This window comes from Molothrus aeneus, chromosome 3, assembly GCF_037042795.1.
Source record: "Molothrus aeneus isolate 106 chromosome 3, BPBGC_Maene_1.0, whole genome shotgun sequence".
Taxonomy (NCBI): domain Eukaryota; kingdom Metazoa; phylum Chordata; class Aves; order Passeriformes; family Icteridae; genus Molothrus; species Molothrus aeneus.
Window position 1 is genome coordinate 14,318,237 of NC_089648.1, and position 16,794 is coordinate 14,335,030.

General features: G+C 39.7%; 1 protein-coding gene across 1 annotated transcript; it reads right to left on the reverse strand.

The window, feature by feature from the left end:
* Positions 1-6,317: 6,317 nt before the first annotated feature.
* LOC136553945 (serine/threonine-protein phosphatase 4 regulatory subunit 3-like) lies at positions 6,318-13,876 on the reverse strand. Its single transcript, XM_066545710.1, is given in 12 exon segments — positions 6,318-6,401; positions 6,986-7,160; positions 7,614-7,753; positions 8,100-8,269; positions 8,915-9,073; positions 9,520-9,622; positions 10,269-10,400; positions 10,589-10,705; positions 11,509-11,622; positions 11,823-11,900; positions 13,128-13,684; positions 13,687-13,876. Coding segments are annotated over 12 exon segments (2,019 nt in total).
* Positions 13,877-16,794: the final 2,918 nt, after the last annotated feature.

The following is a 16,794-nucleotide window of genomic DNA, read 5'->3' on the forward strand; positions in this document are numbered from 1 at the left end:
TAAAGTGTTAGCTACTGCTTTCCCATTTTGGTCAGACACAACAATTCTTCTCTAGGCCTGGGAATCAAGGATAAGCTACTGTCTTAGGACCAGAGAAATGTAAACAAAAGTAAGTTGGAGGAGGAGCAAACTTAGGGTAAATGTCTTCATTACCCAAAGCTATAATTTGCAGATTGACCCCCAATATGCAAATGGACCAAACTTTTCAAAGTATAAAACCCATCAGCCTTTGTCCATTTTTGGGTGTAGCCCCTGAAGGGGCATCATCAGCCCTGAATTATTTTTAAATGAGGCCTTGGCTCTAGTTACTCTTCCCTTAGTGAGATAGTTTGGTTCAGCTTCTCTTCCACAGTTAATGGAGAGCTAAATTAGCCATGTGGAGTATCAAGAGAGTGCACATGCTCACTGCAAAAGCATCACCTGACAGCAGTCAAGAGGCCTCTCAAGCTGAGCACCTGAATACAGCATGACGCCTGCAGGCAGGGTCACAAACATAGAATTACTGATGTAAGATGTTGGAGACTTATTCCATAGTGGGACATGTCCTGGCCTTGTATGAAAGAACACAGCTGTGACTAACAAAAGTGCCTCCATGTGGTTTTATATGGACTTGGAGCATGTTCCAATCCAGTTAAATGGGATTCCACCAGCTAAGATGTCTGCCTAGCTGCTCTGAGCTGGGCAGACTGAAAAAATTCGGAAAATCCAGACTGTGTGGCTAATACCTCCAGGGTCTGACACACAGTGGAGTTACATTCCTGCATGCCCCCTGAGCTCTGGAGTCCATCCTATTTGTGCTCTTCAGCCTCAGTAAATGTCATCTGACTCATGTCCTCTAGGAATGAAAAGCTGAGCACTATTTGCAATCACTGTACTGCTGCCTCAAGAACCAAATGATGGCCCTCTGGCTTGCTTCCCTGCCTCCAACTGCAGCAAAAATTGGATGTCTTGGGAGAAGAAGGTGGTCAGAGCAAGGAAATATGAATTATCATCTCCCAAGATATGGTATGCAACAGTCTGCACAGACACTGTTTACAGCAGTGGGCTTAGGACCCTGAACAGATGTAGAGTTCCTCTCCTTCACTGATACATCTAACCAGTTTTCAGGTGTTTACTCAAATAATAGTTCTGCTCAGGTAAGGAAACAATTCCTACTAAGAGTGACAGATAACCTTCACAGGCCTAGGGCTTGGTTGGCTACATCTCCTGCATTCCATGCAGTGCTGCCATGGATGGCTCTGCAGGCTTCTCACTGAACTCACTCAGAAACTACCAATGTCCTCCTGTCTTGTCACCTGACAGGCCAAAACTTAAAAGCCTCATCTACATGAAGCCAGGACAAAGTATGCCATTCACTGACAAAATAAGCTATTCACATTCAAAAAACCCCAAACAATTCAGCTTCATTGGTTTTTGTGGATCTGGGCCCTTGCTAGAGACAGTGACCATAAATTATTTCAGTGTTCTGGGGGTAAAATAACCAACTGTTCTCATATTTGCTTTCCAAGAAAAGACATGGTCTTCTGTAGCTTAGATTTGATCCAAACTACAACAGCCTGCAGTTGAGGTGCCAACTTCAACAATGTTTCAAGGCAGTTGGACTTCTTCAACTCTTCACACTTCTACTCTGGAACACTCCTGGGGATAGCTGTGAAATTTCAACTGATTTGCACTGGTCTAGGATATTGCCTTGGACTTCATGAATACAGAGATAAATAGGACTTACTGAAGAAAATACAATAGATATCTAATTAAGTGGATATTTGTATTGTTTATAGCAGAATTTGGATGAAGACTGATTTGTCTCTGAGTGGTCAATATTGAGACATATCCCCAGATGGTGAAAATGCAATGAGAGTAGGGGGTATGCACAAAGCAAATGTATGGAATCAGACTGTGTACTATTTCCACGGTCTTGTGATATTTCCCTGTCAGAAAGTCTGATGTTTACTCTTGGCCTGTTACTATGCCTAAGTGCTCAGTATTTATTGGAACAAATTATTAGAAAAAATAAGCCAAACAGGAAATGAATAAAGACTCATTTATGTGGAGGAAAAAAAAAAAGCTTCTCCTCACATCTGATAAATAGCCAGGAAGGCATAGCTGAAGGATCTCCATGTCAAATGAATATTTGAGGTATTGAAAAATAAATTTCAGTGAATTACAGCAGGTTGACCTAAAAGGATGCTAAATGTAGCTTCATTTTTTATTCCTACTGGGCATGAAAAAAGTTTATACACAATGAAATCACTAGGTGAAACTACAACATGTATGTGACTTCAGCTTACTAATTTGCCTTTCTGTTGGTTTTCCCAATTTTGATAAAACAGATTCATCACTGTAGAGTTCTTCCTTATTTGGAATAAAAGGTCTCAATATCCAGTCATTTTTATGTCCTGATTTCTCATATTTGCCTCGTTAAATGAGCTCAATTGTTTGTAACCTTACCCCACTGATGTCATGGCAAATATCTACCAGGCAATCACTCTTCCACAGAACTGCTCAGCCCACAAGATTAATAAAGGCAGACCACACGGATATCCAACACCCATTTCCTGGCTCTCTAAAAAACCTCCTGCCACAAGACACCCTCCAGTTACTTCCTTTGTCTTCCTCCACTATTACTTTTTCTCCATTTCTGAGCATCATCCATCATCATCATCTTAGCTCACACATGTTGGTTTTCCCCTATGACTTTCCTGTGACTTCTTATGGTGAGATCCTTCTCCTCCTTTTATAGGTGGGAGCACTGCAGCATAATATGGTGTCAAGATGAGGAAAGGTATAGGCAGCTGTGGCCTCTTCCATAGTACAGGAGGAAGAAGGTGACAAACATTAGGATACAACAGAAAATTAGGAAATAAACCAAACCAAAACAAAACAAAAACCAAAACAAACAAAACCCAAGACAAACAAACAAAAAAACCATCTAATTTGGCTAGGGCATTTGAGGAATCTAATGCTTTGAGTACTTTCAGGGCATAAAAACCATAAATTGTATAATCATTATTAATAGCTTTTCTGACATCTTGGTCCTTCATGTTGAAGCTGTGTTTTAATTCACTAAATAGTAACCACATAAACCTGAAATCAAACAAAAAAGACGTCTCAGTGATAGAAGCATGGTGACATGGCACAGAATGATACTCTCTGCCTTTGTTATCTGTGACCACCAGAAATACAGACAGGAAGAGAGACAACACAAGCGTTGCTTTAAGATGTGTATTAACTCAGGCTGTCAAAGCACAACAACAGAAATACATCTGCAGCAAACTCCTGAAATAAAGAATTACCTTATACAACAGCTTCAGAGGATGAAACTGCATTTTTTTCTCCATAAATACAGCTTCATAATTTAGTCTCTCCTAAATGTTGTCAGTAGAGAGAAGGCTCTAGAAAATAAGTAGCTTTATGTGGTGAGTAGTCAGCAAGCTGCATGTACTTCTTGTGACAGTGTCTAGCATATACACAAGAGTCACCCAAAACAAGCCATCCTGATGCCACAGCTAGCTGGAAAATACAGAAGAGCCATGTATTTAGTGTATTCCTGAACCTCCACTCACACAAATACAAACTTTTTTATCCACTCATACGTCGAACCTTTAGAGATAAAATCACCCAGATTTTTGCTGCTTTCTGGAGACAAGAAACGCAACCAGTGTTAGGGTTGCACATTAATTTTGTTTAGAGAAATCTTGATCCTTTTGCACTTCTCTAATTTGGAATAGGACAGTCACCAACATGAGCTATACTAAATAGCCACAAAGAAGTGTTTGTAACCTGGTTTACTTTCCATGCAGAGAGATTTACTTAACTTCTGTAACAGAGAGATTTCTCTAGCAGAGAGAAATCTTCTTAAATAGACAGATAATTCAGAGAAGCACTTTGAACTCATGATTTCATGGCTCCTGCACTCTCTCTTTTTGAGGTCTAAATTTCCCTGTATGTGTGGCAGGGGAGGTGGTATCTATTCACACACTTTTGAAGTAAACAACTCAAATATTTTAGTCTAGAGTACCCTTAAAAAGCCAGCCTTGGTCAAGAGCCATCATACAGTTGTTACATTTATTCTAGTTTGGTGAGTTTTGGTTGGGTTTGATTTTGTTGTTTTCTTTAAATATAAATTTATTTTCAGCATAAAATGTCTCCACTTAACTAAATTTTATCCATTTTCAATTTACCTAATTTTGCATTTCACTCCTGCCCTGCAGCACTCCATCTCATTTCAGGGATGGATAATCTTACCCGATTTCTTTATCCCTTCTCTCCAGACACAGTAATTATCAGCTCTGAGAAGTCAAGAGGGCAGCTTCTCACAGAAACCTTAATAATAAGTGTTTTAAAAAATTGTTTAACAAACTATTCTAGATATAACAATTAAATTTCCCCCTGAGCTATAAGGTTTGGGAGCCGAACATTTCTTTTATACTGTTGAATAAAAATGAGTTTCTTCTAAAGAAAGTGCTCTGACAAATATGCTACAGATTTCTGCTGAAGTGATTTCAGTTGGCAGTGCATCTCATTGCTTCTTATTTTCTTTTCTCATTTCATTACCAGCCAAGATGACCAAAGTATAAAGTCTTAAAGTAAGTTTTCTCAAACACATGGCCTTAGCATGTGGTTCAGATAGACACAGAATGTTTTTGGAAAAGCCCATTTTCCTGATGCAAGATGAAATGTCACATTAATGGGGATTGCTGCAACTTAATGGGAATAAATGCTACATCTGTGATAACCAATAACTTAACCAATGAATGGCTAAAATGCTTTTTAGCTCTTAATCTGTGACCTACTGTTTAGGCTCCCATCAATCTCAGGGATTTTTTTTTTCCCCACAGCTGAATGGAAAAAAAATATTTTTCTTTTGAAAAGTCTAATTTTACATAGGTAAAAAATTTGCTCTGTTCTTTTTTTCCTCTTTGGGAGTTTTCAAATGATGAAATCCTTCCTCTGTATCCCTCAGCCAAGGGAACAGAAGAGACATGACGCTGATACATATGAGAAGAACAAGGCATTTGGAAGGGTGGGTGCTGCCATCAGCTGCCAAATTGCCTCCCATGGAAAAGCCAAGTCAGTGGGAGGGTTGGAAGCACAGAACATGAAGACAGTGCACTGCTAGAGAAGCTCAAGCTGGCTTCACCCTGATTCAGGGTGTCTTTCAGTTCAAAGGCAAAGTAGTTGGAAGGAAGCAACTTGGTTTTGAGAAGCTCATCACAGACACCAAGAAAAGATGGATGTTTTGAGAATAAATTGCACCATCAATAAGCAAAAGGATTTGTTTTTTAATTTTACACTTAGTTTTACAGAATTTTCAGACAAGCAGCTCAGTACTTATATATCAGTATTTCAAATTACATGGACATTGACTTCCCAGAAAGTCAATGCTGGAAACTCACTGATGTGTTCAGCAGCAGGGCTGCTGAGCATCCCTGCAGTGAAGACTTGTTCAACAACTGGCCTCAGACTCTTGAGACCCTATAGACAACCAGATACTGAAATCTGCTAAAATAAAGCAACTTTAGGCAAAAATAATTGCTTTAGTTGCAAAGTTTGAGATGTCACCTGCAATTCAGTTTCAAAAGAGTAGAAATCTTTTTAAAACCCTGTTCTGGCTTGGCCCTGACAGATTGAAAGTGAAGCCAAGAGTGGGGTTACCCTTTGCACAGGGCATGACATCACTGACTACAACAGTAAGTCACAGGAAAGGAAGCAAACCCACCCAGTCAGGTTTCATGTAACTTTTTATTAAAATATAACTTACAAATAACACATCTTACAAAATTACAGAGTCCAATTGTAATTCCTGAATTTTACAGCTCAGCATTAATATTGCCATATATTTACAAATGGCATAAAACAAGTACATTGGGATCTTTAATACAAAATAAACTTGTTTGATGGAACAAACTATTTCATATATCTATACAGAAAGGAATTTTTTCCAAACAAGAGCTACAATTAAAACTAGCCACTATCTTAAACTAACTACTAACTAAATCTTCAAAACATAGGAATGGCTTCACATTAAACTAATCCATGAGAAATAGAGCTAACATATGTTACTATATATTACTACTATATTTTGTAATATTATTTATGTTAGTTATATTATATTGTATTGTATTGTATAGTATTATAAACATATATTGCCACTACATTGCATTAATATTGTATAATAACATATATTAGAAGAAAGGTCTATGTGATTGTCTATTAGAAGAAAGGTCTATTGCAGCTGGTTCCGTATTTTAACATTAAACAGTTGCAGCACTGGAAAACCCATAATAAAAGTTCATATTTAAAATTTTCAGTTTCCTTTAGGAATCCAGATGAGCTCTTTTCTTTGGCGATGTCTCATCATCTTCATCATCAGGATAACCAAATACTTCAAATAGACCTCTCTGATAATTAGAAAAAGGTAATAAAATGAAATTCCCACATTGAAAAAATATACGCTGCACATCTGTTTTACCCCCAAGTCTTAAGAGTGAGCAATAAAATTCTTGCCACAGTTTTCTGTAGCTGCTCAGAAGCTAAGATTCAAATAATTCTCAGCTGTAAAAGGCACAAAAGAGGTATCACTTCCTGCATTTTGTCTGCTTAAAAACACTTATAAATTCCCTGATGGGCAATAGATTCCAAAAAAAGGCAATCTTATCTGTATATCACACACACAGGGCACCAGCTGGGCAGGGAAGAAAGTCAAGGAGTAACAGTTCAATCATGCAGAAGAGGCAAAATTAACCTGTGCCCACCAGATTAACAACAGACCCCAGTCCCACCTTATCCTCCTTGAACCTTACCCCAAACTAGTCAGGGTTTCACTCTTAGTGAAACTAGTCAGAGATTTGGGTGAATTTGTCCCTAACTAAGGTACCCTGTACAAGGATATTGCTGACTGTTCCAATTACACCCAGTAAAGCTCCACGATGCTGCTCTACTGTTCTACGTGAGGACAGGAGCTTCCATAAAAGTTCTCTCCCACCTTGGGGGCTGTCACCACTCTTGTCAGGGTTGTATATGTTGGATAGGAACCATTGGAGCTTGCTGGTGATGTTGGAGCTGCCTTCTCTTCACCTTCACTGAACTGCACATCTTCATCCACCTGTGAGACTGCTGCTTCTTTTACAAATGTCTCACCAGGCAATATGAAGGAGACACTGCAAGAGACATAGGACAAATGATTGAAGCTTTGCCTGATGTTTCAGACTCAGACAGGTCATAAATGGCTTCCAAAGCTTTAGAATTAATTGACTTGGAGAAGGCAATCCAGCTCCAGCCCTGATTCTACCCGCACCAGAAGCTTCACAAATATCCAGGCAGACTGATAATGAGGCAGACTGAATCCTGACTCAGAAGAACAAAGCAAGATTATGCTCTTCATAAAGCTGAGAGTTTTCTGAACAGAACATTTAATCTACTGACCACATCAGCTCTTCTCAAAGAAAGGTAGATGGAGGTTTACTCTAACTCAAGGAGTTTTCAGCAAGAATGAAATCCAACCCCAATCCCAGCCACCTGCCTCTGCTGCTCTTTGGGAAATTAAAAACTAACCAGCAGGCCTGCAGAATGGCAGTCACTGGCAGCTTCATAAGACAGAAACTGGGCCATACCTGTTCAGTTTCTCATTTTGCTGGTATTTTTCTTGCTCATATTTTGTCTTCAGTTCCTGGAATGTGTGAATGTATTTGACAGATTCCAGTGCATCAGAGAAGTTCTCAACTATATGTGCAATAAGGAACTGAATATTCTCCTGAATAAGAACAATACAGGGTTTCAGTCTCAAATGTTCACATACAGAAAGTCAGAAAGCTTTTAACTTTTTATTTTGGAAAGTAACCGCTTCCTTGTCCAGAACCAAAATATTGTTATCAAGAGCAAACAGGAAGCAATCAGATTTATTCTTAGGAAAAAAGCTGAGATCTAGAAAGAATTATTAAACTTCCCTTAGAAATAGACGATAGACTCAGCAATGTCCCAGTTCCATTTGTGACTCTTCTAGCAAAACAGGATGTTTGCTATCTTGGAAAAGTCTGCCTTTTGCCTCTTGCCCTGCGAGGTCCTGGATGTGTTGGTGCTAAGGCTGCTGGTGAACTCACGTTTCGGATGAATTCAAACAGCTCCATCGAAGCAGACTTGAGCAGGTTGCACTTATTCCTGTTGTCCAACACAGCATTTACAACTGGTTCAAACAGGTTTCCCAGAGTGATGTAATGGTTATAAAGTTCATCTTTCAGACCAATTATCCTCCTCATAAAGCGAAGAGCACCTGTGTGAAGAAAGACATTCAAGCATTCAACAACCACATGCCAGGCTCTCACCTTATTGTGGAAGAATTGAAAAACCTGGTGTTACCCCAAGAGGAAGATGCACCCCAAAGTGCAGAAGCAGATTTGTTGACTGGTCACCTTTTCAGGAACCATGGATTTCTTTCTCAAGTCCAGCAGCAATGCATTCCAGCATGCATAAAGTTCAACTATTAACTCCCCACTGTGCTTTTGTCCTTGTTCCCCTCCCAGAACAAGCCCTAAGTCTTTAAAGACCTTGGTGCACAGAATTTCATTCACTCTCCACAAGGAGAACCAGATTTAGGACATTATTAAGAAAGGACAAAATTTCCACTGAAATCTGATTACAAAGGATCCTGTCATGAAGATTTGAAAGGATCTCTGTAGAGATTTGAAGATTTGAAAGGAGACAACAATCCTCTTCCCACAAGAAACTGCATTGGTCTGTGCTTACTAACAGCTGCTACCTCATTTTTTTCCAAATTACTTAAATTACTTAATTGTAGTCTGTAAAACCCAGCAAATGAACAGGAATTCTGAGTTCAAGTGTACATTGGTACTGGTACACCTCCCACACAGGACACACAAAGCCTTGAAAAAGGAAATCATGACAGTTCTGTACTCACACAAGGCCAGAAATTTGTGTTTGGATTTCATCAAGACCAGTGTTCTTCTTAGGAGATCTTTCTTGATAATGAAAATCTTCATGTGATACTTGTGCCGTTCCACACAAAAAGACAACAGCTCCAAAACTGAGGCAAGTATTTCTGCTGTTTGATAATTATCTACAAGAAAAAGTAATGCCATAAGTTGTACAAAAAAATAAATAATGTACTATCAAAGTACACTGAGCTCAGTTGCTATTGCAGTCCCTGACATATTTTTAGTGGACTTTTTGTTTTACTGGATTGCTTTGGGAAGCAGGACACTGAGTCAGAGCAAAACAACAAACACAACTGTGGCTTTTTTGCCTTTACAGTAAATATTCTTTAAAATTAGACTAGTAAAACTATGGCATTATTCTCAATATACATGAAGGAAGCGCATCTTTACAAAGTAGACCATCAAGCTATATCAGCATTCACAGCTTCAGGAAAGGGCTATGAAAAGTCCTGCCCCCAGAATCCCTGTCCCTGGAGGAACAGCAGCTTGCAGGCAGGCATCACAGGTCTATGGCTGTTACCGGGACTGTAAGGCCCTTCAAAGGGAAAAAAAATTAAATTGTCATTACCTATTTCATACCATTCTTCTGATGTATCAGCCAGAAGCGGCACTGTAAGAACATGGATGTAACGGTCGTAGAAGATATCGAGAAATTCAAATATTTCTAAATTCTAAAACAACAATAACTTCATTAAACACTGACATTCACATACAACCTTTTAAATTAAAGAGTAGTAACAGAAGAAACATCCTACAAGGAATTCTACTGAGTTCTTTGAATCTGCAGCACTGTCTTCACATGAGATCAATTTCTTTATTTTGGGACAAACTTTTGTTTCTTGTGTCTCCAAATAACCTAGCTATCACTAGAAGAATTCCCAGCATGGATGCAAATATATACTGGAAAAAAACATCAGTGACTCAAAGTGCTTGACAAAGTGTACTTAAACCATTCTGAAGTGCACGTAGTTTTGCTCAGACGAACCTGTAAACCATTTTACAGGTATTCTGGTACATAACAATGTATTAAAATCTTTAAGGATTTATCATCCAGATGAGAGAGCTATGGTCAGACAGTGCTATGGCACTGGCATGTGGGATTGTGTGGTTTAATACTGGCTCGATGACCCACATACCTTTCATCAGCAAAATTAGCTTATCTTTTGCTTATTTAAAGTCTCTATCAGACCACACTCCACTCAATTTAAAAAACCCTATAATTTTTTATCCTCTGCCCACAATAACAGCAATAGAGAATATCAGGCTTTTAAGTTTACCAAGACAGTATCATGTTTTCTGCCATTCACATTCTCTTACACTAGCTATGGCCAGCATTTTTTCTGGATCAATCAGAGCACACAAAATCTCCATTAACTGATTATGTCCTCCAAACTCAGGGTTTGGACTACAGATTATCTGCTCAATGACCTCAGTGATGAGTTGGGTATCCTGCAAAAAAACCCAAAGAAAGAAATCACAAAATAATTACTCACAAGAATAGAATGAGTTCCCCACTTCAATTTTTTTAAAATAAGAATTAAAACAAAACACAGAAATTTAGGTTTTATTTTTCTGATTATTTTCCTGTTTGCCCTAGAAATGGTATATTCAACAAACTCCAAACCACTTTTACTTACATTCTCACTCTGCTGGGCCTCTTGCATTACAAATTGTTGGATGGTGGCTGGACTAAATTCTACTAGATAAGACAATATATCGGTAGCAGCAGCTCTAACTTGCAGATCACCCATTCCCTCACAAAGGAAAAAAAAAGATTAATTTGTTAGAGTAAATAAAGTTTGGTATTTATTATCATGTGAAGTTGCAAAGAGGAGACAGTTTAAAAACTGGAGAACATTTTGTTACAAAAATTTTCATGAGAAACATGATAATATAGTTACAGAAAAACAACAAGGAACCAGGCAAATCCTTTCCCTACTACTTTCCTCCTTTAGAAAGGGCACAAGGCTTTCTGTGTATTTGAGAGCCCTAACTCAGGCTAGAAACATTCACAACATCCTACTTGCTTCAATATCTAAATTTATTGATATTCTATGCCTGCTATCCACAATTTATTAATTTTATACTAAAGGACCAACTGTACAAATCAAGGTGTATCACAGTTTCTGTGCCCATTTACAGGCAACAAGAATCCAAAACTTTCTTTGAGGGATGTGATTTTCTCTGATTAAAAAAAAACAACAATCAAGCTTCCACATGAAAAAGTCTTTTTCACCTTTTGACTACCTTGTCACAGGGACTTCACAGCCCTCAGACTTTTTCATCATGAAGTCTGAAAAGTAAAAATAGTAAGAGCAGTGAAGCCAGGCTACTCCAGAGCAGAACTGTGGGCAGCTTCTGGATTCTGGACATTACCAGAAAACTCCACTCTCAGCAGAGCAATACTCTCCAACCAGGCTTACAAAAAGGTGCTCAGCAGATAAAAATAATAATAAAAAAAAAAATGAAAAAAAAAAAAAAAAAGAAAAGGCTCCATGGCTGTGGGCTTCTCTCACTTTTCTCGTTTTATTAAAACCAGTTCTAAGTTTTCACTTACCATTAACATTTCAAGAGTTGGAAGAAATCCCAACTTTGCCAAAGTTTGAAGAAATTCATCTCTTTTCTCAGGTAATGTGAAAGAAAAGGCACAGAATTCCTTGAAAAACTTCATCTGGTGCACAGGAAAAAAAAAGTCTTATGTATTTGAGTCAGAAAACTCTCTGAAAGGAGGAAACAGTTATAATTTGTACTGGAGGCTGAACTGCCTCTTAGAAATACTTCTAAGACTGCAGAACTCTAAGGACAGTTTCGCTTTCTACTTCATCCCTCTCATTTAAAGCCTTTGAGGAACCACCAAGACTGCTGACTTACCAATTCACATTGTTGCTCACCAGCAGTAGCTTCATTTGTTAATTGTGCAAAAACTTCAGGCAAAAATTCCTCATCTTTCTGTGGAGCATGCAAAAAGAACACAAATTACACAGGGCCTTTCTGGAAAGTGAAAATATGATCTTTCTAGGATCCCACACTGCCATTATTTTTTATCACAAAGAAGGCAAATATTAGAGTACACATCCAGCAGGATCATTTCCTGCACTTTCAGACCTCCTCCTGTGCAGCTGAAGCATCTCCAGGACACCAGAGCCATAGGTAAAGCTGGGCACAGGGGATGATCCCTAAAGCTGATCCCTAAATTTGTCCCTACAGTGTGATATTTCCTTTCTTTCTCTGCTGTGCCACCCCTATGCTTTGCAGTTCTGCCAAAGCCCACAGACTCCCTATGGGATTTGCTACACTCACACACACATCAAAAGGACAGAGAAGGACAGTCCTAATTTGTTTCAGACTCCCTCAGAGCACTTTGCACATCAACTTCTAGGGAAGCAACTGGAACACTTCTGATGTAAAAAGTGTTAACCAAGAGAAAGCTTTGGCCCTACTGTACCTGCACCATTCATACTACACTGTGAACATCCCAAGGGGATCAGTTTCCCTCTTTTGGATCCGCAGCATTGCAAAGCACCTTTTCAGTCCATTTCTGTGAGGAGGACTCCATTGCAATTTGGCTGCAGCCACATTCTCCTGAATCTTACTATCAGCAAAACCAGCTCTCCCACATGCAGGCACTCTGCTTTGCCAAGATGGGAAACTTTTGTGACTATTATGTGCTTTTCAGATTCACATCCTCTACTGGTATAAGATATTTAAGGATATATAGGATAACACTACACTTTGTGTTAAGCATTTCATTCTCTACACTCCAAGAAACCCAGGAACATCATAATCTCTCAAGTGTTTTGGCACTTTCTGCCATATCTGTCCACCCATTCCTCTGCACCCCTTTACATGGAAAACAGTGTAATAAATGTCCCTGGAATGAAATACTGGAAGTTGCATGTTCCTTAAATACTTATACAAAACCATCTCCAAAGGTTTGTTTGGCAATCAAAGAGAAGGACTTTATTTTGTTACAGACAATAAAAAGTATTAAGATATTCACCTGAAATTTATCATTTTGAAAATACAAAAAATCCAAGGTATCAGAAAAAAGGGAAAGCATTCAAAACATTGTCCTGTGATTAACTTACACAGTGTTCACCAGCTTTTAACCATTTCCAAACTATAGCCAGAGGGATCTCTACAGATCCCATCTAAGCCACATTAAAAAACACTTACCTGCAATGCCTGTAAAATCTCCTCTTTGCTGCAGCTGATGAAGGAATTGAGGGTAGAAAGAAAATCCGCTTCAAAATCCGATGGATTAGGCATGATGATGGCGTGAATGTACTGTGCCCTAGACGTCTGGCGGATTTTTTGCCTGAGTTCAGGGTCTCTGATAGGAATAACCTCCTGAAGCTTTGCTGTTTTGGTTAAGAATTCCCTGTGCCATCCTGGCTGAGCCAAACAAGGATCATATTCAAGGCATCCAACAACACCCAGAATACACTCATCAGAAAACATCACCTCAAACAGAATGGCTTTGTCCAGGTACAAAATTCCTCTCACAATGTCAAACAGAAGATGCAAGCCTTCAGTGTTCTTTACACTCTCACAGACTTGGAAAAGCTGTAGAAGCTTTGGAATATAGCCTTCGTTCTTCAAGGCCAGTGCTAGCTTTTGCTTACGGATGCATGAGAGGCGAACAGAAGTCACTAAGTCTGCAATCTCTCCAAGTCTGTGGAGTTCACAGGTGGGAAGGTCTATCAAATGACTAATTCTACCCATTTCTTTAGGCATTCCTCTTCTGACTCAAGAAGGTCCTGGGTAACTTCCAGAGAATGACACCAATACCCAAAGGGGACAAGAGGGAAGCAAGACAGGAACCCACTCTGCATTGTCCTCCTGATGCTCTGCCCCTCCAACTGCCTCAGGTGTTCTTCAGTCATTGTGATGTCACTTGGATCGGAGCCTGCTGATTGGTCCATCCCTCTAACTCCCAGACTCCAGAATGTTGGGTTCATGACTGTCCAGGGTCACGGCAAGTGACCAGTGGCTGTTGTCTGTTGTTGACCTTTTAGAACCTCTAGAGCCCCTTCCAGTACCTGCTGGGGGCCTATAAAAAGGCTGGAGGGCAGCCTTCTTACAGGCTCTTAGAGCCTCTTTCCAAGGGCACGGAAGAGGGGAAGAGGGGTAACAGCCTTAAGCTGTTTCTACTGGATATTAGGAAGAAATGCTGGACAATAAGAGTGGTGAGGCATTGGCAAAGGTTGGCCAGAGAGGTTGTGGCTGCCCCATCCCTGGAAGTGTTGAAGGCCAGGCTTGATGGGGCTTTGACCTACATGGTCTAGTAGAAGATGTCCCTGGGGCATTGGAACCAGATGAGCTTTTAGGTCCCTTCCAAACCTAGCTATGATCAAATTGATATCATGGAAGCAAGCTGGGACACTTCCCCAACTGCACTGCAGCTGAGGGCTATGGGCTTTTCAGAAGCAAGAGGCTAGGAAGTGTTAAGGAAACTTCCCTGTCCAGCCACCCAAGAGCCACTCTGGAGTCACTCTCACATCACCTCATGTGGGACTAAAGGCTTTCGCAGCTGTATCCTCACTCTCACGCAGTCAGACTAGGTTTCCTTACCTGCTTAACCCTGGGTTTCCCATAGCAGAGTCTCAGACGTCCAGATCCTCAAAACAGTTTAATCATGATTCAGTAACTAAATAACAAAATAACAACTCAAGCTGGCACCTCTGAGGAGGAACCTTGAATAAAGAAACTCCTGTGCTTTTATCCCCTCACTGTATAAGGTCATGAAGGTCTGGGCTCATCAACTCCTACTGTGTCTGAGTCCCCTGGCTGCCCCACAGGTCCCTTTGCCGTTTGTAATGCAAAGGGTAGTTCATGGCCTCTTGCCTTGGGCTTGGGCTCCTGCCCCCCCCAGAGCTCAACCTGCATCTTGTACTGCAGCTGTATCCCGAGTTACCTGCACTGAATGTATTCTTTAACACCTACCTCACCAACATCTACTGAGAAAGGAATACAGCTGGCTGCAAGCAACCAAGGGCACTCCTGGAACGTGTAGAGGACAACTTTCTTATCCAGGTATTAGACGATCCATCCCTGGAAGTGTTGAAGGCCAGGCTGGATGGGGCTCTGAGCAATTATGTCTAGTGAGAAGCATCCCTGCTCATGGCAGAGGGGTTGGAACAGGATAATCTTTAAGGTGCCTTCCCATGAAAGCTATTCTATGATCCTATGATTTGGAAGAGATATAAAAACAGTAATAACTGTACCTCTTACCCTGTGTTGGCTCTGGAATATATTTTATCTTTCTGTCCAGGCAAAAAGGTAAGGAAAAGCACTGGGAGAATGAGTACACTAATGTTATGAAGACGAGACCCCAGGGTAAGCCTGGGGCCTATGCGGCAAGTCAGAGTTACAAACTAACAAAACTGTGCTACATGGAGTGTTTCCTTGGACACCGGCTCTGCAGAAAGACCCAGGTGCTCAGCACCCAGGGGTCTTAAAGTCTCTTAAAGTGACAGGGTTGATGCCCTCTCAATCAGTTGGTCCATAAGATGGTGCATTTCTGGACAATCATTCTAGAGTTCTGAGGCTTCATTGGCTGGTTAGTCTTCCAATCATATTTCATATTAATGTCACCATCTCATGAGGTAGTTTTCAAGAAAATTCCTTCGCCCAGATATCACCACCCCCCCTCTTGCGGGCACACATTCCTATTACAGCACATTTAACTCCATAACTTATTACTCCATAACTTATTACATAAATTAAGTATAAGAATTTATTACAATAATGAACAATTCATAACCCTACCTACAAAAGCTAACTTTATTTATAGCACTAATAGGCTACAAATACATCTGTAAAGAATGCAGAGAACATATATGAAATAAAGGCAAAAATCAATTCGGCATCAATGGAAAAATGCATCTGAAATAGGCATGGAATGAGTCCCATGGAAAACAACACACAAAATTTTCCGGAGGCCTTTAGAAAACAGTAGACTATATGCAGGAACAAATTGTGATACTTTTTCTGGTCAGAATCACTTTAATATAAAGTTTTTACTGGAAGATGTTGATTTATTTTTAGTAAAATAATCATGGTAGAAGTCAGTTTTGAGGAACTTCTTGTTAGAGCTTTATGCTATGTATCTTCTTTTCATAGTTCTGGTACTCTGCTTCCTTTTGCCTTTGAAATACTTTTCTAAAAAAAGAGAAAGCAAGTGTAATAAATGAGAGAGATTAGAAGTAAAATGTTTCAAGCCTAGCACATATTTTTAATTTTCATTTTATGAAAATGCTCAGCTCTGGATTTTCACTTCAATTAAAATGTCATAAACCAAGAAAAATATTTCTACCTACTCCATTAAAACATGCAAAATACTTTGTGAAATATGAATTGACGGATATTTGGTCTCCAATGAACCAGAGATCTGTCTTTCCATTTGTGGAGATGGTGGGGAGGAGGAAGTGATGAAAGCATTTCATAAAAAACATCAATTTGAAATGGAAAATAAAGGACTTTTAAAAAGACTGGCTAAAGCTTACAGATATTAGCTATGAAGTGACAATTTTGAAACCTAGTATTTAGTCAGCTAGGAATAATTCCCACTTTTTAAAATTCTGGTTTTATAAAGACCAGCTCAGCTCCATTCACAGAGGTGGTGGTGTGCAGGCAGCTGCTCTCACAAGACTGTGGATGATTTTTTGTCTTTAAGTGAGACACAGAAGAACAAGATTTGCAAGTGTGACAAACACTTTTCCCACTAGGCTGTTAATCTGACTGGGTAACTCCTCTATGCAGCACTGCAGACCTGAGGACATTCCCAGGTTGGTGCATCCATGCAAGTTGTGCCTTAGTTCTCCATACATCACAGGGGCAG